The following is a 23054-nucleotide window of genomic DNA, read 5'->3' as shown; positions in this document are numbered from 1 at the left end:
AAAAATGTTCGTAATACACAAAATAAAACGTGAAGCGCTTTTTCCAATGAAATTCCCAGTCCAGAAGGGGGCGGTAATGCGCATTAAATGGTTTTAAATGACCTGCGACCCTATGTCGTCACTGAATGAGCGCGCGAGTATCAAAATCTATAAACAACAGCTTGTGTTAGCATTTACGGTCAGCCTTTTCTACCTGTCTTATATAATTTTGTCGTCATACGTTTGTCTGTAAACCTGAGATCCGACTCTAATCTCGGAATGGGTTCCAACGTGATTTCTGGTGTCAAGGAGTTTTTCAATGTTCTACGGTGAGTTTTATTTATGTGTAGCCTTTGTAATATATATTTAGTTAACATCACATTAATATGTTTATAGCTAATGAAAGATTCTTTGCTCCATTTTCGTCCTTTGCTGTGTTGTTTCAAGGTGTCTTCTGGAGGAAGAAAACATGGATTCGTGTATATACGGGGTAAATTAATCTCACGTTTTATTAAAACGTCTTCGGTTTGTGTTGTCATAATTAAACATACGTATGTTGTCTTTTAGGAGGACATCCAGATAATAAAGATGAATGGAAGCAAAGTTGCTCCAGTGAATTTGTACTGTGACAACCAGAAAGTTTTTGTCTGCGAAAAGGCTGTAAGTAATTTTAAAACAGTTACATTTTATAACAGAACCAGCTCTTTTTATAAGCATTTTGGTAACAAAAGAGGTTACCTTTAAATGTCACCAGGTTCTAAAAGTAAGGGAATCTGATGATGAGCAAGTGGAGGATACATCTAACTGTGATGATGACGCTGCTGGTGATGTTCTCCAGCCAGAACAAGGACCCCAACCACTTACAATCACGAAAGCAAGGTGACCTATTACAAGATGTCTTAAATTGATTTCAAGTGGGATGATGTCATCATTATAACCAGTTTTTCCTCATCCTCTAGACAGCTGCTTTCATGGTACACATTATCTCAAAATGCTGGCGTTTTAGTCGTGGACAACGGTTTAGTTTTACATCCTCTCTGGGTGCGATGCGACATGTCTGATCCTGCTGGAACTGCTTGGTTTGGGGCTGAGCCAGTCTGCATGGGAAGTAAAGTAACTGGTGTTAAATTGTACACGGTTACCTGCAAAGGTACACGTCTCTGAATGTTAAACATTTGTTGTGTAGTTTGGGCATTTCTCTTTATTGGTGTTTATGATTTTTTAGAGTCAACTGTTGACAAAAAGGCTTTCATAACCTTGGAAGAGCTGAAACAGGAACATAAGAAAAGACATCATCCAACATCAGTAAGACTGTGTGTATTATCTTAAGCTAGTCTGCATGTATTGACATTTATTCTTTGTGTCTGTAAATATAATCTAGATGGGGATCAAAGGAAGCGCCAGGTTCAACTTGTATGGCTCCAGTGTTGTTGAAAACACATTCATTGTGTCTCAGAGCAGTGTGACTGTGGATTTCAAGTGGAGCCATGTGGAGCATATCCTCGAGGCTCCTCCTCTGTCTTCTACAGCTACCCTGGTGAGCACCAACCATACACTTTAGATTATTATATAAACAGTTTTTAAAAATAATTATATCTGATTCCTACCATGTTTCTTTTTTTCCATATGCAGAATATCAAAATCGCCAGTGGTGACATGAGAAATCCGATGTTTGAGATGTACAGGGAGCTAGAGTTTCTTCAGGTTTGTGATTCACTGTCATTAAAGAAATGAAATTTTAAAAGACTAATCAGATTGTTGAAATTTCAGACGCTTGCTGATGGTTTAAAAACTGGTGAGACTGAGTGGATGGAGCCTTTGGAAAACACATCTGCTGTTGATCTGACTAAGGCCTACATCCAAGGTAACTGTACAGTAAAATCAACTTAATACTGCAAAAAAGTTAGCAGGTAGTTCATCCGTCTCATTCTTTTAGAACTTCAGAACATGGTACAAACAATTCAGGATCAGGCTGCGAAAACCCCAGAGGTACGATGCTTAAAACAAGAGCTTTAACACTAATATCTTTCACTAGATGAACAGAACTCACTGACTGTGTTTGTGTTGTTTGGTTTTTAAAGACAACAAAGTTGAAGTCTGAGTCTGATCCTCCTATTTTCAACTCTTTCGTGGAAAGAGGCAATTTGGATTTTGTGGAGCAGCTGTGGATCAGATTAAGGAAAAGTACGTTTTTTATGTGTTACTTTTGGAAAAGTAGGCCTTATTTGGCACATTGCTATCATCCCTTTGCATCCATTTTGGTTTCTTTTTGTTAATGCAGGCGTGACATCATACCAGGACGTCAGAGACAGTTTGAAGTTAGTGATCGAAGCTCTACGATATGGGGACATAAAACCCTGGGTATGAAAAGAGGCCAATATATAAAAAATAACTACTCATCTCAAACTAAAGATTTCTGATTTAATTTAGGTTTTTCTTTCTTTTTTTTTTGCCGTCTTGTAGATTCACAGAGACAGCAGCAGCTCTCTCAGTAAGCTCATCCTTCAGTCGTACCACCAGCAGATCGATCATGTGTCTCTCTCAGGTGCCACCCCCATCACCATGCTGCTGGAGATGGGTCTGGATAAGATGAGAAAAGATTACATCAACTACCTGATTGGTAACTTTTTTCTCATCTACTCGATTTGTGTGTATCAGTTACACACGGTTCACTTGCTCTTTGTGCTGACCTGCATTTGTTTATTTCTCAGGTGAAGAATTGACGACCTTAAACCGCTTGGTGAGCTTGCAGTATTTCACCTTTCTTAACACGGTCTCAGCATAAATACAAAAAAAAAGTACATTTTGGTGTAATTGTTTTGCTCTGCAGAACCACTACCTGAGCACAGAGGCTGATCTGCAGGAACAAGTAATCCGGCTTAGAAAACTGCACCATCTGCTGGAGATCGTTGTAAGCTGCCGAACGTTCCTGACTCTGCCTTACGACCGCCTCTTCCTCCTTACACAGTCAGTCTCTTTTTCCAAAGATTTATAAGCATGCAGAATGCACCCTCTAGCCTACAATTTTGAACAATTATCCCTTTATTTGTGTTGCAGATCATGTTTGGATCACTACAAGACATCAGCATATGATGAGGAACATGAGTTCAAACTCCAGATCAAACCAGCTCTGATCAGCCATTTGTATCAGAGGTAACAAAACTTTTTGTTCAAGTGCAAGTAGAGCAATAATAGTTATTATTATAACACATATTTGCAGAATTAATATTAATAAAAATGTCCTGCATCCAATTGCAACTCACTTGAAATTTATATTATCTATCTATCTATCTATCTATCTATCTATCTATCTATCTATCTGTCTGTCTGTCTGTCTGTCTGTCTGTCTGTCTGTCTGTCTGTCTGTCTGTCTGTCTGTCTGTCTGTCTGTCTGTCTGTCTGTCTGTCTGTCTGTCTGTCATCTCATTAATGTAAACTCTGCAATGATCAACATCTCTCTAAAACACTGATCGATGTGAAAGATGACTAGTTAAACTTGTATATCTAAATACATGAAATGTGTAAAATGTGAAAACAAAAGGAAATACCTGACAGTAATGTAGTTTATGAAGCTCATATGGGAAAAAGTCAGAAAGTTTTCAAATGGACAAGTGGAAAAGGTTTATGCTGGAATTAAAATTTACATAAAAATCTTATTTTAAGAAGTAAATGGAAAATGTAGACATTATTTTTGTAGAGAAAAAGAATGAAGCAGAGCAATTTTTTCATTGAAGGTTAATCTTAGTCATAAACTAAATACTTTTGCGTCTTTTTAACCTTTTGCTGAAATGAGCCAGTTGTCCTTCTTAGCTTGCATTTGTGTTAATGCATCGTTTCTACAGCGAACACCCAATGATGTGGGGGGTTGAAGTGTCCAGCGGCCAAGGTCCTCGTGAGGTTCGGACGTCCTTACAGCTCAGTAACAGACCACTGGTGGATCACGTCACCTTTAAAACAGGTGGTTTTTTTAAATATTCGAATAAAAGAACACTAGTGGTAACTGAACCAGTGAAGCACATCTGACTTTAATCTTGTCGGTTTTAGATTACCCAAGTGAAGCGATCAACGGGGACATGGAGGAGCCGGCTTTTTTTTCCACGGTGGTGTGCTGCAGCCTCGTCAGCTTTGTATGAATTTACAAAGCACAAAACAACTGAACAACAAAGTAGATGTTTGTTTTTAATATTCTTAATAGTATTGAACATTGTTTGAAATATTAACAGTTCAATCCAGATGGACTGAAATCATTCCAACGAGCCTGGAGCGACCCCAGCTGGATCGATGTGTTTTTAAGTGTTTTCAGTGAAGAGTTTCTGTTTTGTAGGTGATGAAGTTTTTTTCCAATTCATCTATCACATTTTATTTATTTAGAAAGCTAAACTCTGTTTCATTTAGACTGTAGATTACATGGTTGCATAGCAGTTCCCCACGTCAGAACAAAATAAAAGCAGAAAAGGTCATTTTGCATGTTGCAGCTGAACTAAAACAACAAAACACTGTAAAGTCATCAGATTAGTGGTTTAAATTCACTTCAGAAATGTATTCATCCTTTCACAAATACTATTAAAGAAATGTTGCAATTCCACTGCATCCATGTGAGTTTGTACAAACTATGATTGTAAACACACACACACACACACACTTTCTAGTTTCTTCTTCTCAGCAGGAACATAAGGAAGATGGCGCTGAGCAGAATACAGAGTGTGCACACGGTGGGAACAACGATCTCGGTCACCATCTCCATGTGGCTGGTCAGCGGATCTGCAAAACACATTTAAACTCATTAAAAACAAACATGCAGTGCAAACAGTTTATAAAGCTAGCGTTAGCGCTGAAGCACAGCACTCAAAGGGTTAACATTTCTCACCTAAATCTGATTTATTGTGATCACAAGCAATTCCTTACCATGTATAAGTCTTAGAATATTGGCAGCAGTACTCCGCTGTTCCTCTAATGAAAGAAGAGAAAGTACTCAGAAGGGATTAGCGGCAATTTAACCCTTTGAGGACTGCATGCAGCTAGTGGGAATGGGTCAGGAAGCAGCGGCATTTATGCAAGCAACAAAATGATGCGTTGTTAGAAAGCATAGCTCAAGCTGATGGCATTATATCATCCTGATATGAAATATGTTTGTCAAAAATACATACTCGATCAGATCTCAGCGTGCATGTGAGAAAAACCATGGCAATTGGTGTTTAGTTGCAAAAACGTCAGTCTGTTATTCAGATTTCTGACGACACAATCAAAAACAAACAAAAATAAAAACCAATGGCACTCATGTCATGCATGTACCCTGAAGTTCTAGACTTCATCATGCAAAGGCCAAACCTTTGGCATCTCTGCATGTTCCTTGGATTCTCTTCTAGCTGGAGGGGCAAACAAAGAAGATATCTCAGATATTCTGCAGGTTTAGAATTTCCATCAGTCTTGTCACTGATAATTAGTTAAAATGTGCTCTGAAGGGTTTAAGCAACATAAACACACATTTTAGTCCAATTATAATTGTTGTAATAATTGTTTTTATATTTGGGCCAGAATCTTAATTTGTTTACCCCAGCTAGTTGTTTACCTTTAGTAACTGACAACCCTCATCAGACGGGATAATGATAAACTAACCTGCAGCTAGCAGCTGGTTGCTGGAAGAGCAGGTCTCCACAGACTTTCTCCTCCAGTTTTCAACCTGTGCACATTTACAAATCAATCAGAAACACCCAGAAACCTGGGAGGTGTGCATGTTCAGTCAGACGGGATTGCCCACCTCCCTCTGATTTGGAAATCCATTTGAGCTGATGATGCGCTTGTAAAACTGAACAGAAGCTTTGGGGTAACGAGGCTTGTTTTTACTCCTGAAGTCCACGTAGTACAAGCCGAACCTTTCCGAGTACCCTTCATCCCACTCAAACTTGTCCAGCAGAGACCATGCAGTGTATCCCTTCACATTCACTCCATCTCTGATGGCTGAGAGACACAGAGAGGAACATGGTTAAATGCTTCTCATTATTGCTGTTATTTATTATTTGTTGGCTCTTTCACCTTTTAGCATTTCATTGATGTAGTCTTGAAAATACTGTATCCTCCACTCATCACAGAGCTCCGTGCACAACATCTTCTCAGAGACTCCGTTCTCGGTCACGTAAATCATTGGGTTTCCATACTGAGTCTGAAGGAGGAAAAGAGTGATGCACATTAACTAGAGCTGGTCTATCTCAGGAACGTGTCTGCTCAGTGCAACAGCGAGTCACCTTGACAAAATTCAGCAGGCGTCTGAAACCCCAGGGTACGGAGTAGAGCCACTCTGATCCAGGATCAGGCCAACGCGGATCAACCAGCTCAGCAAGGTCACGGTCAGCGAAGTAGCTACTGCCACTGCGGCCCGATGGGTTGTTCTTATGGGTGATGTAACGAGTGGTGAAATGACCAATGCCCAGGAAGTCGCAGGTCCCTTTGATGTAGCTCTTCTCCTGTGGCGAAAAGGTGGGCAGCCGAGATGTCCCCAGGCCCTGCTGCACACTCTTGCTTCCTGTACACGGGTACAATAGTGGGTTAATGAATTCAGACATAGATAACTTTATCATCTTTCAAATTATGTCAGAAATGGGAGAATGGAACTATCTGCAAATTTCTGACTGCTAGGAAAATAGTGAAAACAGAAGGGGGCTCGGGGTACATCCCTGTGGAGAGTCGGTGGAAGAGAAGATGCCATGAATCTTCACAGATCCGGAAGTAAAAAACCCAGCTGCCCATTGACGGTTTTAGTCATAGCAATAGAATAGAAACATCCAAAATGTGCAGTTTGACATTGGGACACCAGGAAACTGAGTGTAGGCTGGAAGCTTTCTGCTGTGGGTCAAAGATATAAGAAAGTCTTTGCTGTGGGTCAGACCCAGTCGTTACAGGAATTTCGCAACAATTGGACAATAGTCCTGTCTTTTGCAACTGAATGTTTTTTTTGCACTGGGACAATCCAAGCTGACAGGAACCATAGTTGGAACCAGTTCTGAAAATTTTTCTGGTCCAGCTGATTTTTTGAGTTTATCCTCTGCATCATCCTCTTTACGTTGCACTAAACAGGTCCTTCCCCTTGTGGGACGATAAACTGGGTACTGAGAGAGGAATCTGATGACTCAAAGCAGTCATCCAAAGCATCAGGCAGCATTGAGGGCCTGGTAATTCATTTTAATCCAAAATGAAACTCACCAACAAAGTCCTTCATCACTTGGGGGTAATCTCCGTGGAAGATTGGTGTGGCAAACCAGCCCAGGTTGAACTGGACGTATCTCTCAGCTGCTTCGATGTCCTTCTGATTGCTGATGTCCACCGGCTCACCCCAGTCCCCCGACAGAGAGATGCCAATGAAACCTGCAGACCAGCAGTGCAGCTTTTAAATCCACTCTGCAGACTAAATGTAAAACTATTTGCATTTATTTCCAAACCTTTTTGCCTTCCTCTCCACTGAGTATCATAAGTGTGCCAAACTTTAGCGTGGGCCTGTATGGAAAACATTCAGTTTACTCCACAAGACTACTTTTTCTGTTAGGTTTTGATAGTTATACATATGTGTAGTCTTCTACCTTTATTATGTGATGTGCAGCTCTATAAGCCCCTGCTCCTTTCAGCCTCAGCCCAGGAGCATGCTCGCCTGTCTCATAGCCCTCAACCACTACAGACTGCATTAAAGAGGAGACATTTTGGATTTAAGATGTGCAAAATCCCTCATAAAGTCCACAAAAGTGTCCATTGTTAGCTATGTGTAAAAACAAGTGAATGCTTCTGGCAAACATACCCATGGATTGTTAAAAGTAATCCAGTACTTCACTCGGTTACCAAATTTCTCAAAACAAAGGTTGGCGAACTCATTAAAATGACTGATCATACTTATGTTCTGCCATCCACCATATTTCTCCTGTAAAACCTAATAAAAAAGTAAAGATTTCCAGAAGTTATGGTCTAAATCATCAAGGTTAAACTTAGGGATGGTCGGTTAATATTAGTACCAACCTGAGGAAGATCCCAGTGATACAGGGTCACGATGGGAGTGATTTTATTCTCCATTAAGGTGTCGATCAGCTCATCGTAGTACTGTATTCCCTTTTCATTTACATGGTCAGCTGCAAAACGGTTTTATTGGCGTGTTTAAACCTTAGAAGTAAAGTGGGATGGATCAGATTTTTACAGCAGCCACTCACACTTGATGCCAGTCGGTATGATCCTGGGCCAGGAGATGGAAAAACGATAGTGATTAAGCTTCAGCTCCTTCATTAGAGAAACATCATCCTGAAGATAAAATGCATTGAGCAGAGTGAAATATTTAGATTTATCTGCTCATCGTCTGCTTCTGAGCATTGCTCTTTCAGACATCAAACCTTAAATTTGTAGTAGCCTTCACACGAAGAATCCCCCGTCTCATTCTGCTGGATTTTGCCCTTTCTGTGACTGAACACATCCCAGATACTCAGTCCTTTTCCATCTTGGTCCCATGCTCCTTCTGTCTGATAGGCTGAACCTCCGGCACCCCACGAAAATCCTAAGGAACCCAACAATCAGCTCTGTTAGCTCCTCACAGAATCGTTTAGGTCTTTTGAAGTGAAGTTCTATGGAAAGGTGATGAGTGACTAGAACATTATCTAACTAATTTGATCTTATCTGCTGTAGATAGAAACTTTGAACAACTTCTGTTTGGAGAAAGATCAGTGGTAACGCTTTCACAGTAGGACTAAGACTAAAGTAGACTGCTGCTCCCCCCAAAATGTCAAAGTTTATTGTGAACGCTATTTTATAAACCTCTACACGGAGGTGGAAAGAGTACAAATATTTCCTACTTACGTACGAGTACAAATACTTTGATCATTTTTTACTCAAGTACAAGTAAAAGTACTTGCCTAAATTTTTACTCAAGTAAAAAGCATAGTAAATATAATGTACTCAAAGTAAAAGTTAGTTACATTTTTGTCAGCGCAAGGATGGCTACACACACCACACACACACACACACACACACACACACACACACACACACACACACACACACACACACACACACACACACACACACACACACACACACACACACACACACGGTGTCCAGTTGGACTGAACTGTTTCTTTAATCTAAGGCTGTTCAAAAAGCTCTGCAACAACTAAGTCTTCATACCTTTTTCACGTCACCCTTTCTCAAAAGTTCTAAACTATTGTTTTAATAGGTTTTCTTTTTAGTTACATATGATTAAAATATTTAAATCTCTAAAAGACGATAAGAAGAAAGTACCAGCTGGAAAAGTGCCATAATAGAAGGAGCCGTAGTTGTTCTTTGTCCAGTCGAAGTCCTCAGCCGCAGACAGACACAGCACCAACACAAGCACATGGCACACACTGACTGCACAGCGGGGCAGCATCATACTCCTGAGCCTGCAACACCACTTCTGTCCTGATCTGCTCACTGATGTCTGAAAAGAGACAAGAATCACTCAGTACCCATACTTACTCACAATATCAAGATGTAGCAAAACACAAAGATGCATTTAAATAACAGAGGAAAAACCTCTCAGTGGCAACAAACTGTCATCAAGCAGTCTCGAAGCATCCAGAGTGATAGACTATGGGGGGTCTCACATCCCTAATGCAAAGCCAAATGCCTCTTTTCAGAGTCAATGGGGTGTAAGCTCATGTTGCTGAGGCAAACAGATCCTATACAAATGGTGGTTTCACTGCTGTAAGCAAAGCTAATGTTAGGAAGGTTGATACGTTTACAGTGAAGCCTTCCACATGAATGAACAGAAATGAAAATAAGTCATCTTTCTCATCTGGTAGTAATAGAAAATTAAATGCTAATTTATGCTTAATGTGACTTAAGATATGGTAACCCTAAGTAACAGGTTGATATACAGCAAAAACAAACAGCCCAGTCTCATGTTTGGCCTAAAGAAAAATTATATATATATATGTGCGTGTGTGTGTGTGTAAATATTTGCTCTCTTTAGTTACCTGCAAACCTTATGCCAAATGCATCTGTTGCAGTCCCTCAAGCTAAGCCTGTATCTATGGGGAAACAGACGTCTCCTGGACCAGCAGAAGGAAAAGAATCTAGAAATATCTAATGATTAATGTTCCTCGCCCCTGATGTGGCACTCTTTTTTTATTTAATGGAACATTTGCACTGCATTACTCATTGGCTTAGGTCAGGTGAGGTGAATTAATAACAATACTTCAATTTAATATTGAATAAAGAAATCAGAAGCCCTGATTGTGTTCTGAGAAACCTGCTAGCTTTAAAATTAAAACGATACACTGGAGTAATCAGTCAACAGCAGCTAATGCAAAACATTTATTGTGTGCTTTCCATTCCCATTGCTTTCATAAGTTCTTTTATGGCCCAGCCATACATTTCCATTAGACAGCTTCAACACTGGCTTTCTAACTCACAAGTAAAATATTATTTTCTTTTGTCTTTCATAATGGACTAAATGTGGAAGGAGCTACAGAAAAAGCACCTAGTAATACTGCATTCCAGTGTGATGTTTCACACAAGACTAACACAGTGAAATAGCATGATATGTACTAAATCCACACACTGTTGCACTCTAATTCTTACTCCTTTCAAATAAATTAAATCTATTCTAATTCAAATTACAAATAAACTTCAAACAGAGTTTGTATTCTCCTTCACTGGTGCTAATACATCTTATAGTTCTCAATAATCATCCTCATCCTCCTCAGGATCAAACTCAAGCTCATGGTCATCTTCATCATATTCATTTTCATCATCATCTTCTTCTTCATCCTCCTCCTCTTCTTCCTCCATGTCAATGTCTGCAGCAGAATTCAACAGCAGCTTGGTTCGATTGATCTCGCTCTCATCGTCAGGATTAATGTTAACCTGGAATAATTGGAATAGAATCATGTTAATGATAAGTAAAGTCATCGCGTATTATTAACCTCCTGAGACACAAGCTTTAGCTTGATGCCCATTTTTATTTTCACATTGCTTTCTGGGATTAGTGGGACTTCTTAAATGTAAAAAATGGACACCGCTTTGGAATAATTAGAAGTTTCAAAAAATCGAATCTACCATAACAATAACTTCTCATGTAAGGAAACAGGGTCTCTGGAGGTTAAAGAGCAGAAAGTATTACATGGAAAACAGCTAAACTCAGCGGGAGAGACTCTCAGTGAGCCATTGTCTGTTTATTGCTAATGTTTGGAAATGTTTTTTTTTATTTGACATAAAACTGATCAATTTGCATCTTGTATATACATAGACAATGTAAGCAGTGGGAAACAGTGTAGAAGAGAAGAGACGAAATTAACCGAAAAATAAAATTACTTACACTTTCCAAAGCAAATCCAACAAATAAATTATTGGTAGTTAAATTACTGTATCCAGAGCTCAAATTATATACCTATTTCAGCTTCATTAACAAACGAGTACTATCATTCAACCGTTTTGACCTAAACGAAAAGTTAAAACACATTTGCCTAATAAACCTTGACTTGATGAATGCACCATGAGTCTTTATGTAGTCAGTATGAGTGAAACAGTGAGATCTGAAGTTTGTAATCTACCTCGGGTTCCGGGCTTAAGCGCTGGGAGGCTCCTTCTTCCGTCTGAGCATTTATTATTGACTTCAAGGCTCCTTCTTCAAACTGAAATACAGAATGATGACTGTAAGAAGCTCAAGTTTGTTGTAAAATATGAGCATTGTTGACTCACCTTTTTAGCTTAGCTTTGAATTGATTTACTATGATTTACTTGCTTATATTTTACAACAGTATTGTTATATATCTGTTTTTATATTGCTTTACTATTTTTACAATTATATTGATCACTATTTATTTATCTTTATATTACCTCTTGTAATCCTATTCTTTTACTTATTCGAATACTTTACAGTGTTTCCTCTGCGGGAGCCCTCTGCCTCAGGACTGATGGCTGGCGGCAGCAGCCTGGGTGCTCTCCAGGTGGTGCTTGGGTACAGGTGGGGGCCCTCACCCTCCCTCCTTCCTCTGGGCGCCTTGTGTTTTGCCCTGGCTGATGCCATGGATCTGCTACTGTTGGGGAAGGCGGCTTCCCTGATGGCATTTTCTTAGGTACCTGACTCATTTGAGCTCAGCCCAATGTTTGCTTATGCTCTCAAGTGTGTTGTGTGCATGTGTGTGTGTGCGTCTCACTGGGGTGGGGAGGGAGGGTGTTAACTGTCAATGACATTTGTGAGATATGTGGGGTCTTTTTAATTTGTAATGCACTTTGAGTTACATTTTTTGTATGAAAAGCGCTTTATGAAGTTTGATTGATTGATTGAATCATGAAAGCACCTTCAAGCGGTTGAGTTGGTCTTGTAACATCACTTTGATTTTGAGGAGAGTCTCCTCTTCTTTTTTCAGCTCCTGCAAACGACTGTGCATGTTTCCTGGTTCTGTCAAACCATTCCTACAGACCAAGACAGCAAAAGTACAAAAGAAAACAAAAACAGATGTAAATGTTTCATTATTGTTGTTCATCCCTACTGGTAGTCTATTGAATAACATTTCGTCTTCATTACAAATTCAACAACCATGCTGCGTTAAAAGTAGCGCTGCATTTTTGTTAAGAGTAACAGTAAATTACAAATAACAAAAAATAAAGTGAAAAAATAATTCGGTTTTTGTAAACAGCGGTGAATAGAACTGTTTCGTTTTAGCCGTATCCTTAAAAACTGTTTATTTACCCAAATGCGGAGAAGAACGAAGTTTAGGAGCTTAACTTAAGTAATTTAATTCCGCTTAAGCTTCATATCAGCTTTAAAAATCGGCGATATGCTGAATAATGTGTCTTTCTTGGATACCGAGCTGGTTGTTGTGCTACAGCTAAAGCTAAAGTTGTGTTCCTGTCATTGTTATGTCGTCATATCCGGATCTGAGGTGCTTTCAATTGCCGTCGAAAAACCTAGATTTATCATCTCTGAATTTATCATAGAGTCCTATCCGGATTGGGTGTTTTGTGTAACTGCATTGTCATAACTACCAAAAAATATTCAATGTAGTTCTTTCATAGCATCAATAACTGATTAAGCAATTTGTAAAATTGAAGTTCCAACATTTCTAAGAAATCTACATATAAGTTATGTTAGTAAATTAACTGAAGGTAAAATTTCCGAAAGCTACTAAAGGCATCAAACATTTTCCATGTGTGGACTTTGATGACATCTAGCGGCGTGTTGGTGGTCATTGTTGCAGATGGTTTCAGACAGACCGAAAGAAAACCCTGTGTCAAGCAGTAAAATAACCACCGAATTAAAAGAAAGACTGAAAAATGTCTGATTAATTTAGACTGAACTGAACAATAGTGTAGCTGATTTCAGTGGTAATATCTCCACTCTGTTTCTGGAAGAAAGGTTTGAAGTGGCAGGTGTTGACTTTATGGCTAAGGAGGCCTAATTACTACCATATGTATTTTGTGGTATTTGTCTTTCTTTTTAAGCACCGGGTCACAATATCAACTACCTTACAAGGCTGTATATGGTGGTGTAAATTTGCCCAATGTGATGACTAATAATAGCTGTTTTCACCTGAAGAAGACGAGCAAAAAAAATAAAATAAAACGATCACATTATTGCAAAAATGTTGCAGGTATACTTTTCCACAAAGTTTAAAGTTATAAAGAAGTGGTATTCCTATACAAAATGCTCCATAGATTGTGAATGAATCTGGACCTTCATTGCTTACCCAAGAGTTTGACCTTCCCCTCAAGCAAATATTCAGCCGTGTTGCACATTAATTTCAACGCATTAAGGTCCCACTAAATCCTCCAAATCCTCCACAAAAACAGTGAAAAGCAGCACGTGAAATTGATAACAATAACAGTGGGAACCAAAATAAATCCCACATGGAACCTATTGATGTGAACTGGATCTGCAACAGCTCTTAATCAGTCTTCCAAAATGTTTGAAGAGCCCATTAAGTTCTTCATAGGATTTCTTCACTAAGTCCATCCAGATGTGTGTGTTCATAATCATACAGCACACATGCATGACTGGAGACACAGGAGACCAGCCTTTAGAGGGGACATACCCGTCTCTGCTTTCACACATGAAAAGAGAAATGCCGTGGGATGTAGATTCCTCATATCTCCTAATTTTCCATGTTTTTCATGTGTTTTGTAGTTTTACATTCTTTGGATGTTTGGAACAGGGATGGGGTTTACAGTGGGGGGACATCACCATGGTTAAACTTGAGGACAAGAGACCACGTAGCAAGTCTGGAATCATTATTGATTTATTTATATTTTGCTTCTAATGCCACAAAAGTTGATGTAATCCTTGAATCTTGAGCAACGACTCATCAGGCTTTCATCAGTCCTTTGAAGATGTTATTTTGCAGTAACCATTTTCAAATAAATGTTTTTTGCAGTTTCTTAAAGGTGCTATGTGTAAAAATCAGTGCTTTAGGTGGGCTGGTACGTGCCGGTATGCAGTTTGTCTCAAGCGTACCAAGACTTTTTTCTATAGGGTACAGAGAGTATGGGTAGTTTTTGCACTCATCAGCAGAAATCGCAGAGATGTCTGAAAAAATTACCTGTCCATCTTCTAGTAGACACCAGCTATCCACAGTCCCCATCAGCGCTACCCCTCCTATTAGCAGAAGAGGATGCATTCTTTCCAAATGCGCCAAGGGCGCACTTCACTGCCGTGATGCAGGAGAGCCCAAACTAAAGTTTATGGACTCTGCTTCCTCACTGGAAGACATGCCGGTGGGTTTGAGAAAGTCTTCGAAGTACTCTATCCACCAATCCATGACAGCCCGAGTATAGGTTAGTAGCCCCCATCCCAGTATAAACAGCGTTGTTTGGCTGCTTTCCCCTCCTGAGGCGCTGTATGGTGGACCGGAATCTCTTCAAAGCCATATGGAAGTCTTGCTCCATGATCTCACTGAACTCCTTTCACACCTGTGTTTTTGCCAGCGTGTGAACATGTGTGTGAATGGGTGAATGACTGTGTGTTGTAAAGCACCTTGGAGGGTTCCAGAACTCTTGAAGGCGCTATTTCAAATACAGGCCATTTACCATTTGCTTCTGCAACCACTCAAGTCGTATTCCGCTTGCACTGTTAGTACCCATCAGCTGCCTCTGGAGTCCCACAGGCCAAAAATAACCAATAGGAGTTTTTCTTCAGCTTGACAGCATCCCTAACCGCCAGTGCCCTCCAGCTGGTTCGGGGATTGTGGCAACAACAGACACCAATGACCTTGCAGCTGCAACTCCAGTCACTCAATATTAGATCAATACCTTGTAACTGTCTTTTGTTCTTTAAACAACTCTGGAGCTTTTTGCTGGCCGGTGCTGCAACGTTAGCTTGCAGGAAACACGGCTACCTCACACTCACTGATGGTAAACATCAGCTATGTCCCTCCTTCCCTTATTTTGAAAAGAGAAAAACTGACAATCCCCCCAAACCAGCTGAGAATCAACTATGTTTCAGTAGAACCTTCCTTTCAACATGATTGAGACATTAGACAGTTTTTGGATTATTCCACTGTAATTCTTACACACTGCACCTTTAAGCCTCAAATCATCCACAAAAAGGAAATTAGATTCAAGCAAAGCCAGTGTTATGTCTATACAATTCAGAAAAAGGAAAAAAAAAGCAGTTGGGGTTTAACATTCTTAATCACTACATTAAGAGGTCTTAATATTGGAAACCTAATGAACTGAAGCACTTTTGAAAAGTGGGTCAAAATGTATCAACAGCATGGTACATAAAAAGTGATCCAGCACATGATTCCTTCAAGTTAGTGCTACAGAAAGGGTTTTCTAACTCTTTATTCTGAGATGCACTTATAAATAATGACACAAATGCGATAGACATCCAAGATACTATTTATCTTCTTCAAGTCCATCTTAAAATCAGATTAAATCTGTTAATTCATTTTCTACAAAAATTGACTTTAGTTGTGTGATTAATGCAAAGATGATACATAAACAGCTTCATGCTTCAGTAAAAGAAAACTTTAGACAATGTTGCACAAAAACTTTTCTAATGATGAAACAATTCAACAACTTAACCTGTAAAGCTTCTGTAATGAAGGATACGTCACACTTGTCATCAAGATTTTTGTTGTTTGATGAAGCAAAGTCAAGATTAGAACTTTGCAACAGTCTAGAGAAGCCTTCAAAGTTTTATGGGTCAGATGAAAAGGAGCTCAGAGGCTCGTGGTCCGATATCGCAGCTGCCAGTTTCTCATCTCAGACGGGAGAAGTCCCAATGTGGCATCAGGGTTTTACTTGGAGCTTGTTTCTCCAGCTTGGAGGTGGTTAAAACTAGACAGTTATCATTATTGTGCTCCTTGAGAGACAGACAGTTGCTTTCTCCTTGTCATCAGGCAGACTGGGTTGCAGACTGGGTTGCAGTTTCTCCTAAGTCAGAGTCCTCTCCTGGCAGGGTTAAACCTCATGCTGAGGCCTCGGTGGCAGCTGAGGCTGCAGCCCAGCATCTGTGCTTGGGTTGTGAGAGGTTATCCGCTATGCTTGTGCAGTGTTTGTCGGAGCTCCTGGCATCTGTGGAGTGCATAACTCAGAAAGAAATGAATAGGGGGGATGAGGACGAGGGGGCGACCTTTGAATGCTGCCATCAAGAAATTATGATTCATTTATTAAAGGCTTACTATGCAACTTTTTTCAAATTTTAGATAATTTTCTTGAGCCAGTATGTGCTAAAATGACCCTTTACAGCAGGGGTATTCAATTCTGGGCCTGGAGGGCCGGTATTCAACATGTTTTAGTGGTTTCTCTGCTACAGCGCACTTGATTCAGTGGTCGAATCAACCAATCAACCAATCAACCAACCAACCAATCAATCAATCAATCAATCAATCAATCAATCAATCAATCAATCAATCAATCAATCAATCAATCGACCAATCAATCGATCAATCAATCAATCAATCAATCAATCAATCAATCAATCAATCAATCAATCAATCAATCAATCAATCAATCAATCAACCAAAGCTTTATTTATAAAGCACCTTCCGCAACCCTGTCAGGAAGCCACAAGCGCTGAACATGGTTCAGTTGAAGGTAAATATATTGAATAAATCAAAAATAAAAGCAATTCAAATTACAAAATACAAATTACAAAATAGGTGAAACATTCTGGTACAGGACAAATGTGTAAAACAATGGATAGAGTGAACCAATGAAAACTGAGAAGTAAATTCAACATAAAAGAGGGCCAAATTCAAACATGTTCAGGAAACGCCAAGCGGAGGAGGTGTGTTTTTAGGCGACTCTTAAAGACTGGCAGAGATGGGGACAGCCTAACTTAGGGTGGCAACTGGTTCCAGAGTGTTGGTGCTAGGACTGAGAAAGCCTGGTCCCCGCGAGTACGACACCTAGAACGAGGGACAGCGAGCAGGCCTTGGTCAGAGGAGTGCAGAGCGTGTGATGGGGAATGTCTGTTCAGGAGTGTGGCTAGATAGGGGGGACCACCGCCCTGGAAGAAATGATAAACAAAGATGAGGATTTTGAATTGTGAGCGATAGCAAACCGGAAGCCAGTGCAGGGAGGCCAGAACCGGACTGATGTGGTCCTGTTTCCTGGTCCCAGTCAGGTCCCAGTCAGGAATCACTCGTGCAGCAGCTCATCAGCCCCTGCAGTATGGCGCGGTATGGGGGCCAAAATTAAGACTACTGCCCGAGACATGCTAATGGCTAGCCTCTCCGATGCTAATGCCAACCTATCAATGCTAATGGTCTGTCGAGGAGGTAGGAAATCCAGCTAGTGGCCAGCCTAGGCACGCTTATGGCTAGCCTCTCCGATGCTAACGCCAGCCTATCCATGCTAATGGTCCGTCGAGGAGGTAGGAAATCCAGCTAGTGGCAAGCCTCTCCAATGCTAACACCAGCCCGTCCAGGCTAACGCTAGCCTATCCATGCTAATAGACAGCAGAGGGAGTGTGAGATCCAGTCAATGACCAGCCGAGGGCAGCAAGTCCCTAGCATATATAGTAGTGACGCTGGTAAAGGTGCTACTTCTCAGTAAGCAGCGCCAGCCTCTCAGTTACCGGCACCAGCTTATCATTACTCAGATCAGAAGTTTGCTTCGGAACTTCTATAGCCTCCTGCTGCTGGGCAGTAGTCTTAATTTTGGCCCCCATACCGCACCATACTGCAGAAGCCTGTTAATCACCTTCTTGTTGGAATCAGGTGTGCTGAAACAGTTAAAACTAAAACGTGCTGGGCCAGTCCCTGTTGGACTTAACAAAGCGGAGCTGACATGTTTCAGGTCATGAACATAGCTAATTTGTTTGATTTAGTGGTGAATCACTCCACTAAGGAAGGCTGGGAGATGTTTCAGCTGTTAGATGAAGGTGTTAAAAAGTGTAATGCACAGCAACAAATTAGGTTTCTCTTTTGGTTTTACTAATGGACACTAGTGGGTGCTAAAAGAAATCCAAAACTGCTTAGTATCCATTTAATAGAAGTAGTAAAACATAGAGGGCAAACAAGCCAGTTCTCTTTACTTACTGCTCCTTTGTCACATAATGACCTGGTTTGATTTTGGTTTTGGCCATGAGGTTTTACTCTGAGGAGCTGGCATCAGTTTGAGGACAACCCTAAAAAGACTTGAACAAGAAAATAAAACCAGCCTTTGCGCAACATTTTTACTTTTACCTGCAAATAAATGCCATTATTCATTGTCAATTTTATCAGCTTTTTATTTGGTGTTACTGGTCTTTAATTTTTTGGAAGTAGACATCACAAAAGTACATTCAGTCAGTATGTGTGCACTCAAACTCCGAACAAAGTCACTATTTTCCTCACGTCTTTTGTAGGAGGGACAGGCTGGGATGAGTCAGAGTAACCTTACACAGAGCGAGGCCAAAGAAAGAGGATTTTAATGATTGTAAAGTGGGGCGAGAGTTGAAAGTAAGTGGTGACGAGTCACTGGATTCCATGAGTCACTCGAGAATCCTGCTTTCTCTTGAGACTAGAAAAAAAAGCAGCCTGACTTATTTGTTTTCAGCACAGCAACACGCCTAATAATGTTTTACTCCTAAATGAATTTGTGCGCGTTTGTCTGCTGTTACCCACTGACTTTAGCAGGTCAGGCCTTTCACGGAGGGTGAAGGGAAGTATGTGGGTGGCAGCTTGGGGACGTTTCCTCCTGAACGCTACAGCGACAGGAGTATTGGCTTGCACATGTGGAGATGGTAGAACCTTTGTTTCCACAGACCTACCAAAACCTTTACATTTCCTGTCCAGAACTCCCACACACACATACTCAGGAAATTTGGCACGCACACACAGCAGGATAAAGGTTTCAGAGAAAATGAATTGCTATCTACACAGATTTCTGCACGTACACAGTCAGATGCAGTGGCGGTTCTACATGGAATTACTCCCTGGGCGAGCCCCCCCACCCCCACCCCACCTGCACGCACACGCGCATGTTTTCTACAAACAGGCATGTTTTATTAGAACAACTATTGAACATTCATTTTTCTAAGTTGCACATATTTACATTAAAGAGCAAGTCACTCCAAATCAACATTTTTTTCCTGATAAACTATATAAATGAGTGTCTGATCGTGCTACAGACACGTGTAGTCAATAATTTGGCACTTTAGTGCATCTTAGTTAAAATTTAAATGTTCTGCCTAAAACTGTCAGTGTTTCACCGTCGTCAGGTAAAAACTCAGCACTGCATTTGAATTTAAATCTGCCGTCGCTATTGGCTAAGAGGTACACTATGATGTTAGATGGTACATTATGATGGTACAATGTCGTAAGTGTGTGTATTTGTTAGTGGCTCCACCCTCTCGGTCTGCTAGGCAACAGCATTTGTTGCATTTTTCAAACAGGAAGTGGGAGTTGAGTAAGAATCTGGTAGGGGGTGACTTGCTATGAAGTTGTCAGAATGTAACGCAATATACATGATACACTGTATCAAAATATATAGAATCAAATATACAAAAACAAACAATAACTAAATATTAAGAATATATGAACATAATATATAATAAATATTCTAAATAGCAAAAATATTTCACACATAACAAACTAAAGATAATCACTACAGCATTGCACTTAGCACAGAAAACACAAACTAAAATTAAAACCTAACCTTGATGCAAAGTCATCAATAATGTCATCATATGAAATCTGCTCCCCTACTGAGTGATTGATACTAATCAGAGCCAGATTAGTGAGCCGCCCCTGAAACATAAGTGACCTCAGGTATGACTTGATCAAGTTTTGAAAAGCTCCTCTCAGCTTGAGCCACAGTGACTGGCAGAGCAGTCCAAAAGTTGGGGTAGATCTCCAATAGATCTTTATCATGATCCATAATATTTTAGAATTGCCTCTGAAATTGTAATTTAAACTGACATAAAAAAACTGTAGACTACCAAAAATGCCAACTTTTACAGAACAAATCATGTAAAAATAATCAGTGCAGCCATCTGCAATAAATAAACAGGATAGTTAGTGGTGACTGGGGAGTTTTCTTCTGCTTGTAGAGTTGTTTTATTTATTATTATGTGAACTTGATCAACATGTGTTTGTTGTTGTTCAGGCAGGCCACAGGCTGCAGCGAGCATTTAACAAATCCTAATTTGAATCTGTAAAAAACGATTCAAGGAATTGTTTCGAACCATTTGAATATCCTTGAACCGTCACCTTATCGTGGTGGAGGAGTTTGAGTGCCCTAATGATCCTAGGAGCTATGTTGTCTGGGGCACTTAGTGCCCCTGGTAGGGTCTCCCATGACAAATTGGTCTTAGGTGAAGGGTGAGACAAAGAACGGTTCGAAGGATCTTTCATGGCGGTTAAAATGAAGAGTCGGAGTACCCGGCCCGGAGGGTTACCGGGGTCCCACCCTGGAGCCAGGCCTGGGGTTGGGGCCCGTGAGCGAGCGCCTGGTGGCCGGGCTTTCGCCCATGGGGCCCGGCCGGGCCCAGCCCGAACCGGATACATGGGCTCGTCCAACTGTGGACCCACCACCCGCAGGAGGAACATGAAGGGTCCGGTGCAATGCGAATCGGGTGGCAGACCAAGGCGGGAGCCTTGGCGGTCCAATCCCCGGACAAGAAAACTAGTTTTTGGGACATGGAACGTCACCTCGCTGGCGGGGAAGGAGCCGGAGCTTGTGGCAGAGGTTGAGCGGTACCGGCTAGATATAGTCGGACTCACCTCGACACATTGCATTGGCTCTGGAACCCGAGACCTGGAGAGGGGTTGGACACTCTACTTTGCTGGAGTTGCTCCGGGTGAGAGGCGGAGGGCTGGGGTTGGCTTTTTGTTAGCTCCGAGACTCTCTGCCTGTGTGTTGGGGTTTACCCCGGGGGACAAGAGGGTAGCTTCCTTGCGCCTTCGGGTCGGGGAACGGGTCCTGACTGTTGTTTGTGCTTATGGGCCAAATATCAGTTCAGAGTACCCACCCTTTTTGGAGTCCCTGGGACGAGTGCTAGATAGTGCTCCATCAGGGGACTCCATTGTCCTGCTGGGGGACTTCAATGCTCACGTGGGCAATGACAGCTTGACCTGGAGGGGTGTGATTGGGAGGAACGGCCCACCTAATCTGAACTCGAGCGGTGTTTTGTTATTGGACTTCTGTGCAAGCCGCAGTTTGGCCATAACGAACACCATGTTCGAACATAAGGATGCCCACCGGTACACTTGGTACCAGGGCAGCCTAGGTCACAGGTCGATGATAGATTTTGTAGTCGTATCATCTGACCTGCGGCCGTATGTTTTGGACACCCGAGTGAAGAGAGGGGCGGAGCTGTCAACTGATCACCACCTGGTGGTGAGTTGGATCAGATGGCAAGGGAACATGCCGCGTAGACCTGGCAGACCCAAACGCATAGTGAGGGTCTGCTGGGAACGCCTGGCAGAAGAACCTGTCAAGACGGTCTTCAACTCCCACCTCCGGCAGAGCTTTGACCACGTCCCGAGAGCAGTGGGGGACATTGAGTCCGAGTGGGCCTTGTTCCACTCTGCGATTGTCGAGGCGGCTGTTGCTAGCTGTGGCCGTAAGGTGGCCGGTGCCAGTCGTGGTGGCAACCCCCGTACCCGCTGGTGGACACCAGAGGTTCGGGGAGCCGTCAGGCTGAAGAAGGAGGCCTACAGGGCGTGGCTGGTCTGTGGGTCTCCGGAGGCAGCAGACAGGTACCGGATAGCCAAGCGGGGTGCAGCAGTGGCAGTTGCCGAGGCAAAATCTCGGGCGTGGGAGGAGTTTGGTGAGGCCATGGAGAAAGACTATCGATCGGCTCCAAAGAGGTTCTGGCAAACTGTCCAGCGCCTCAGGAGAGGAAGGCAGCAACTCGCTCACACTGTTTACAGTGGGGATGGGGAGCTGCTGACGTCAACTGAGGCTATAGTCGGACGGTGGAAGGAATACTTTGAGGAGCTCCTCAATCCCACCAATGCGCATTCCGAGGAGGAACCAGAGCTGGGAGGCCTGGGGATGGACTGTCCGATCTCGGGGGCAGAAGTTGCTGAGGTAGTCAAACAACTACACAGCGGCGGAGCCCCGGGGGCGGATGAGGTTCGTCCTGGGTATCTCAAGGCTATGGATGTTGTAGGGCTGTCATGGTTGACACGTCTCTACAACATTGCGTGGTCATCGGGGGCAGTTCCTAGGGAGTGGCAGACCGGGGTGGTGGTCCCCATCTTTAAGAAGGGTGACCTGAGGGTGTGTTCCAACTATAGGGGGATCACACTCCTCAGCCTCCCTGGAAAGGTCTACGCCAAGGTACTGGAGAGGAGGGTCCGATCGATAGTTGAATCTCAGATAGAGGAGGAGCAATGTGGTTTTCGTCCTGGCCGTGGAACTGTGGACCAGCTCTATACCCTTGCAAGGGTGATGGAGGGGGCATGGGAGTTTGCCCAACCAATCCACATGTGTTTTGTGGATTTGGAGAAGGCTTATGACCGTGTCCCCAGGGGCACCCTGTGGGGGACACTCCAGGAGTATGGGGTGGGTGGCTTTCTGTTAAGGGCCATTCAGTCCCTTTACCAGAGGAGCGTGAGTTTGGTCCGCATAGCCGGTAGTAAGTCGGACCTGTTCCCAGTGAGGGTTGGACTCCGCCAGGGCTGCCCTTT

The 23054-nt window shown here is 42.0% G+C and overlaps 3 protein-coding genes across 6 annotated transcripts; 1 reads left to right on the top strand and 2 right to left on the bottom strand.

Annotated features, from left to right (window-relative positions):
- Window positions 1-103: 103 nt before the first annotated feature.
- On the top strand, window positions 104-4564 carry zwilch (zwilch kinetochore protein). Its single transcript, XM_015964389.3, has 18 exons — window positions 104-308; window positions 427-469; window positions 547-639; window positions 734-858; window positions 939-1129; window positions 1205-1284; window positions 1361-1516; window positions 1612-1683; window positions 1750-1843; window positions 1916-1968; window positions 2061-2163; window positions 2261-2340; window positions 2443-2599; window positions 2691-2719; window positions 2810-2946; window positions 3037-3132; window positions 3822-3937; window positions 4024-4564. Exons 1-18 carry the CDS (start codon window positions 259-261, stop codon window positions 4110-4112), a joined length of 1764 nt encoding a protein of 587 aa, XP_015819875.1. The 5' UTR covers window positions 104-258; the 3' UTR covers window positions 4113-4564.
- Window positions 4324-10080, bottom strand: lctlb (lactase-like b). 4 transcript variants are annotated; one of them, XR_008559551.2, is made up of 16 exons: window positions 9517-10080; window positions 9244-9421; window positions 8343-8503; window positions 8166-8253; window positions 7978-8087; window positions 7763-7891; window positions 7551-7646; window positions 7413-7467; window positions 7177-7338; window positions 6222-6499; window positions 6013-6139; window positions 5738-5937; window positions 5596-5659; window positions 5272-5345; window positions 4885-4929; window positions 4663-4740 (listed from the first exon to the last, which is right to left on the bottom strand). XR_008559551.2 is itself a non-coding variant. In XM_015964388.3 (15 exons), the coding sequence occupies exons 2-15, from the start codon at window positions 9371-9373 to the stop codon at window positions 4625-4627; spliced, it is 1761 nt and encodes a 586-aa protein (XP_015819874.1). In that variant the 5' UTR covers window positions 9374-9421; window positions 9517-10080; the 3' UTR covers window positions 4324-4624. The 4 variants fall into 4 exon arrangements, 3 of the variants coding, with proteins under 3 accessions (XP_015819874.1, XP_054588997.1, XP_054588999.1); XM_015964388.3 differs by lacking the exon at window positions 5272-5345 and having other exon boundaries at window positions 4324-4740; XM_054733024.2 differs by lacking the exon at window positions 4885-4929 and having other exon boundaries at window positions 4625-4740.
- A 206-nt stretch (window positions 10081-10286) lies between these two features.
- Window positions 10287-12863, bottom strand: snapc5 (small nuclear RNA activating complex, polypeptide 5). Its single transcript, XM_054733025.2, has 4 exons — window positions 12680-12863; window positions 12288-12402; window positions 11538-11618; window positions 10287-10851 (listed from the first exon to the last, which is right to left on the bottom strand). Exons 2-4 carry the CDS (start codon window positions 12375-12377, stop codon window positions 10666-10668), a joined length of 357 nt encoding a protein of 118 aa, XP_054589000.1. The 5' UTR covers window positions 12378-12402; window positions 12680-12863; the 3' UTR covers window positions 10287-10665.
- Window positions 12864-23054: the final 10191 nt, after the last annotated feature.

Source organism: Nothobranchius furzeri, chromosome 4 (assembly GCF_043380555.1).
Source record: "Nothobranchius furzeri strain GRZ-AD chromosome 4, NfurGRZ-RIMD1, whole genome shotgun sequence".
NCBI lineage: Eukaryota > Metazoa > Chordata > Actinopteri > Cyprinodontiformes > Nothobranchiidae > Nothobranchius > Nothobranchius furzeri.
This window is presented reverse-complemented; position numbering and strand designations above follow the sequence as displayed.

What these genes read in the sequence shown, in the direction of transcription:
- zwilch (XM_015964389.3), top strand. Translation starts at nt 259, where the DNA reads ATGGGTTCCAACGTGATTTCTGGTGTCAAGGAGTTTTTCAATGTTCTA. An exon ending in TGGATTCGTGTATATACGGG is followed by an intron (nt 470 to 546) that starts GTAAATTAATCT and finishes GTTGTCTTTTAG; the next exon opens with GAGGACATCCAGATAATAAA. An exon ending in AAAGACATCATCCAACATCA is followed by an intron (nt 1,285 to 1,360) that starts GTAAGACTGTGT and finishes AATATAATCTAG; the next exon opens with ATGGGGATCAAAGGAAGCGC.
- lctlb (XM_015964388.3), bottom strand. Translation starts at nt 9,373, where the DNA reads ATGATGCTGCCCCGCTGTGCAGTCAGTGTGTGCCATGTGCTTGTGTTG. An exon ending in AGTGATGAAGGACTTTGTTG is followed by an intron (nt 6,500 to 7,176) that starts GTGAGTTTCATT and finishes ACCCGTGTACAG; the next exon opens with GAAGCAAGAGTGTGCAGCAG. An exon ending in CATCAATGAAATGCTAAAAG is followed by an intron (nt 5,938 to 6,012) that starts GTGAAAGAGCCA and finishes TGTGTCTCTCAG; the next exon opens with CCATCAGAGATGGAGTGAAT.
- snapc5 (XM_054733025.2), bottom strand. Translation starts at nt 12,377, where the DNA reads ATGCACAGTCGTTTGCAGGAGCTGAAAAAAGAAGAGGAGACTCTCCTC. An exon ending in ACCAACTCAACCGCTTGAAG is followed by an intron (nt 11,619 to 12,287) that starts GTGCTTTCATGA and finishes TCTGTATTTCAG; the next exon opens with TTTGAAGAAGGAGCCTTGAA. An exon ending in GCTTAAGCCCGGAACCCGAG is followed by an intron (nt 10,852 to 11,537) that starts GTAGATTACAAA and finishes CAATTATTCCAG; the next exon opens with GTTAACATTAATCCTGACGA.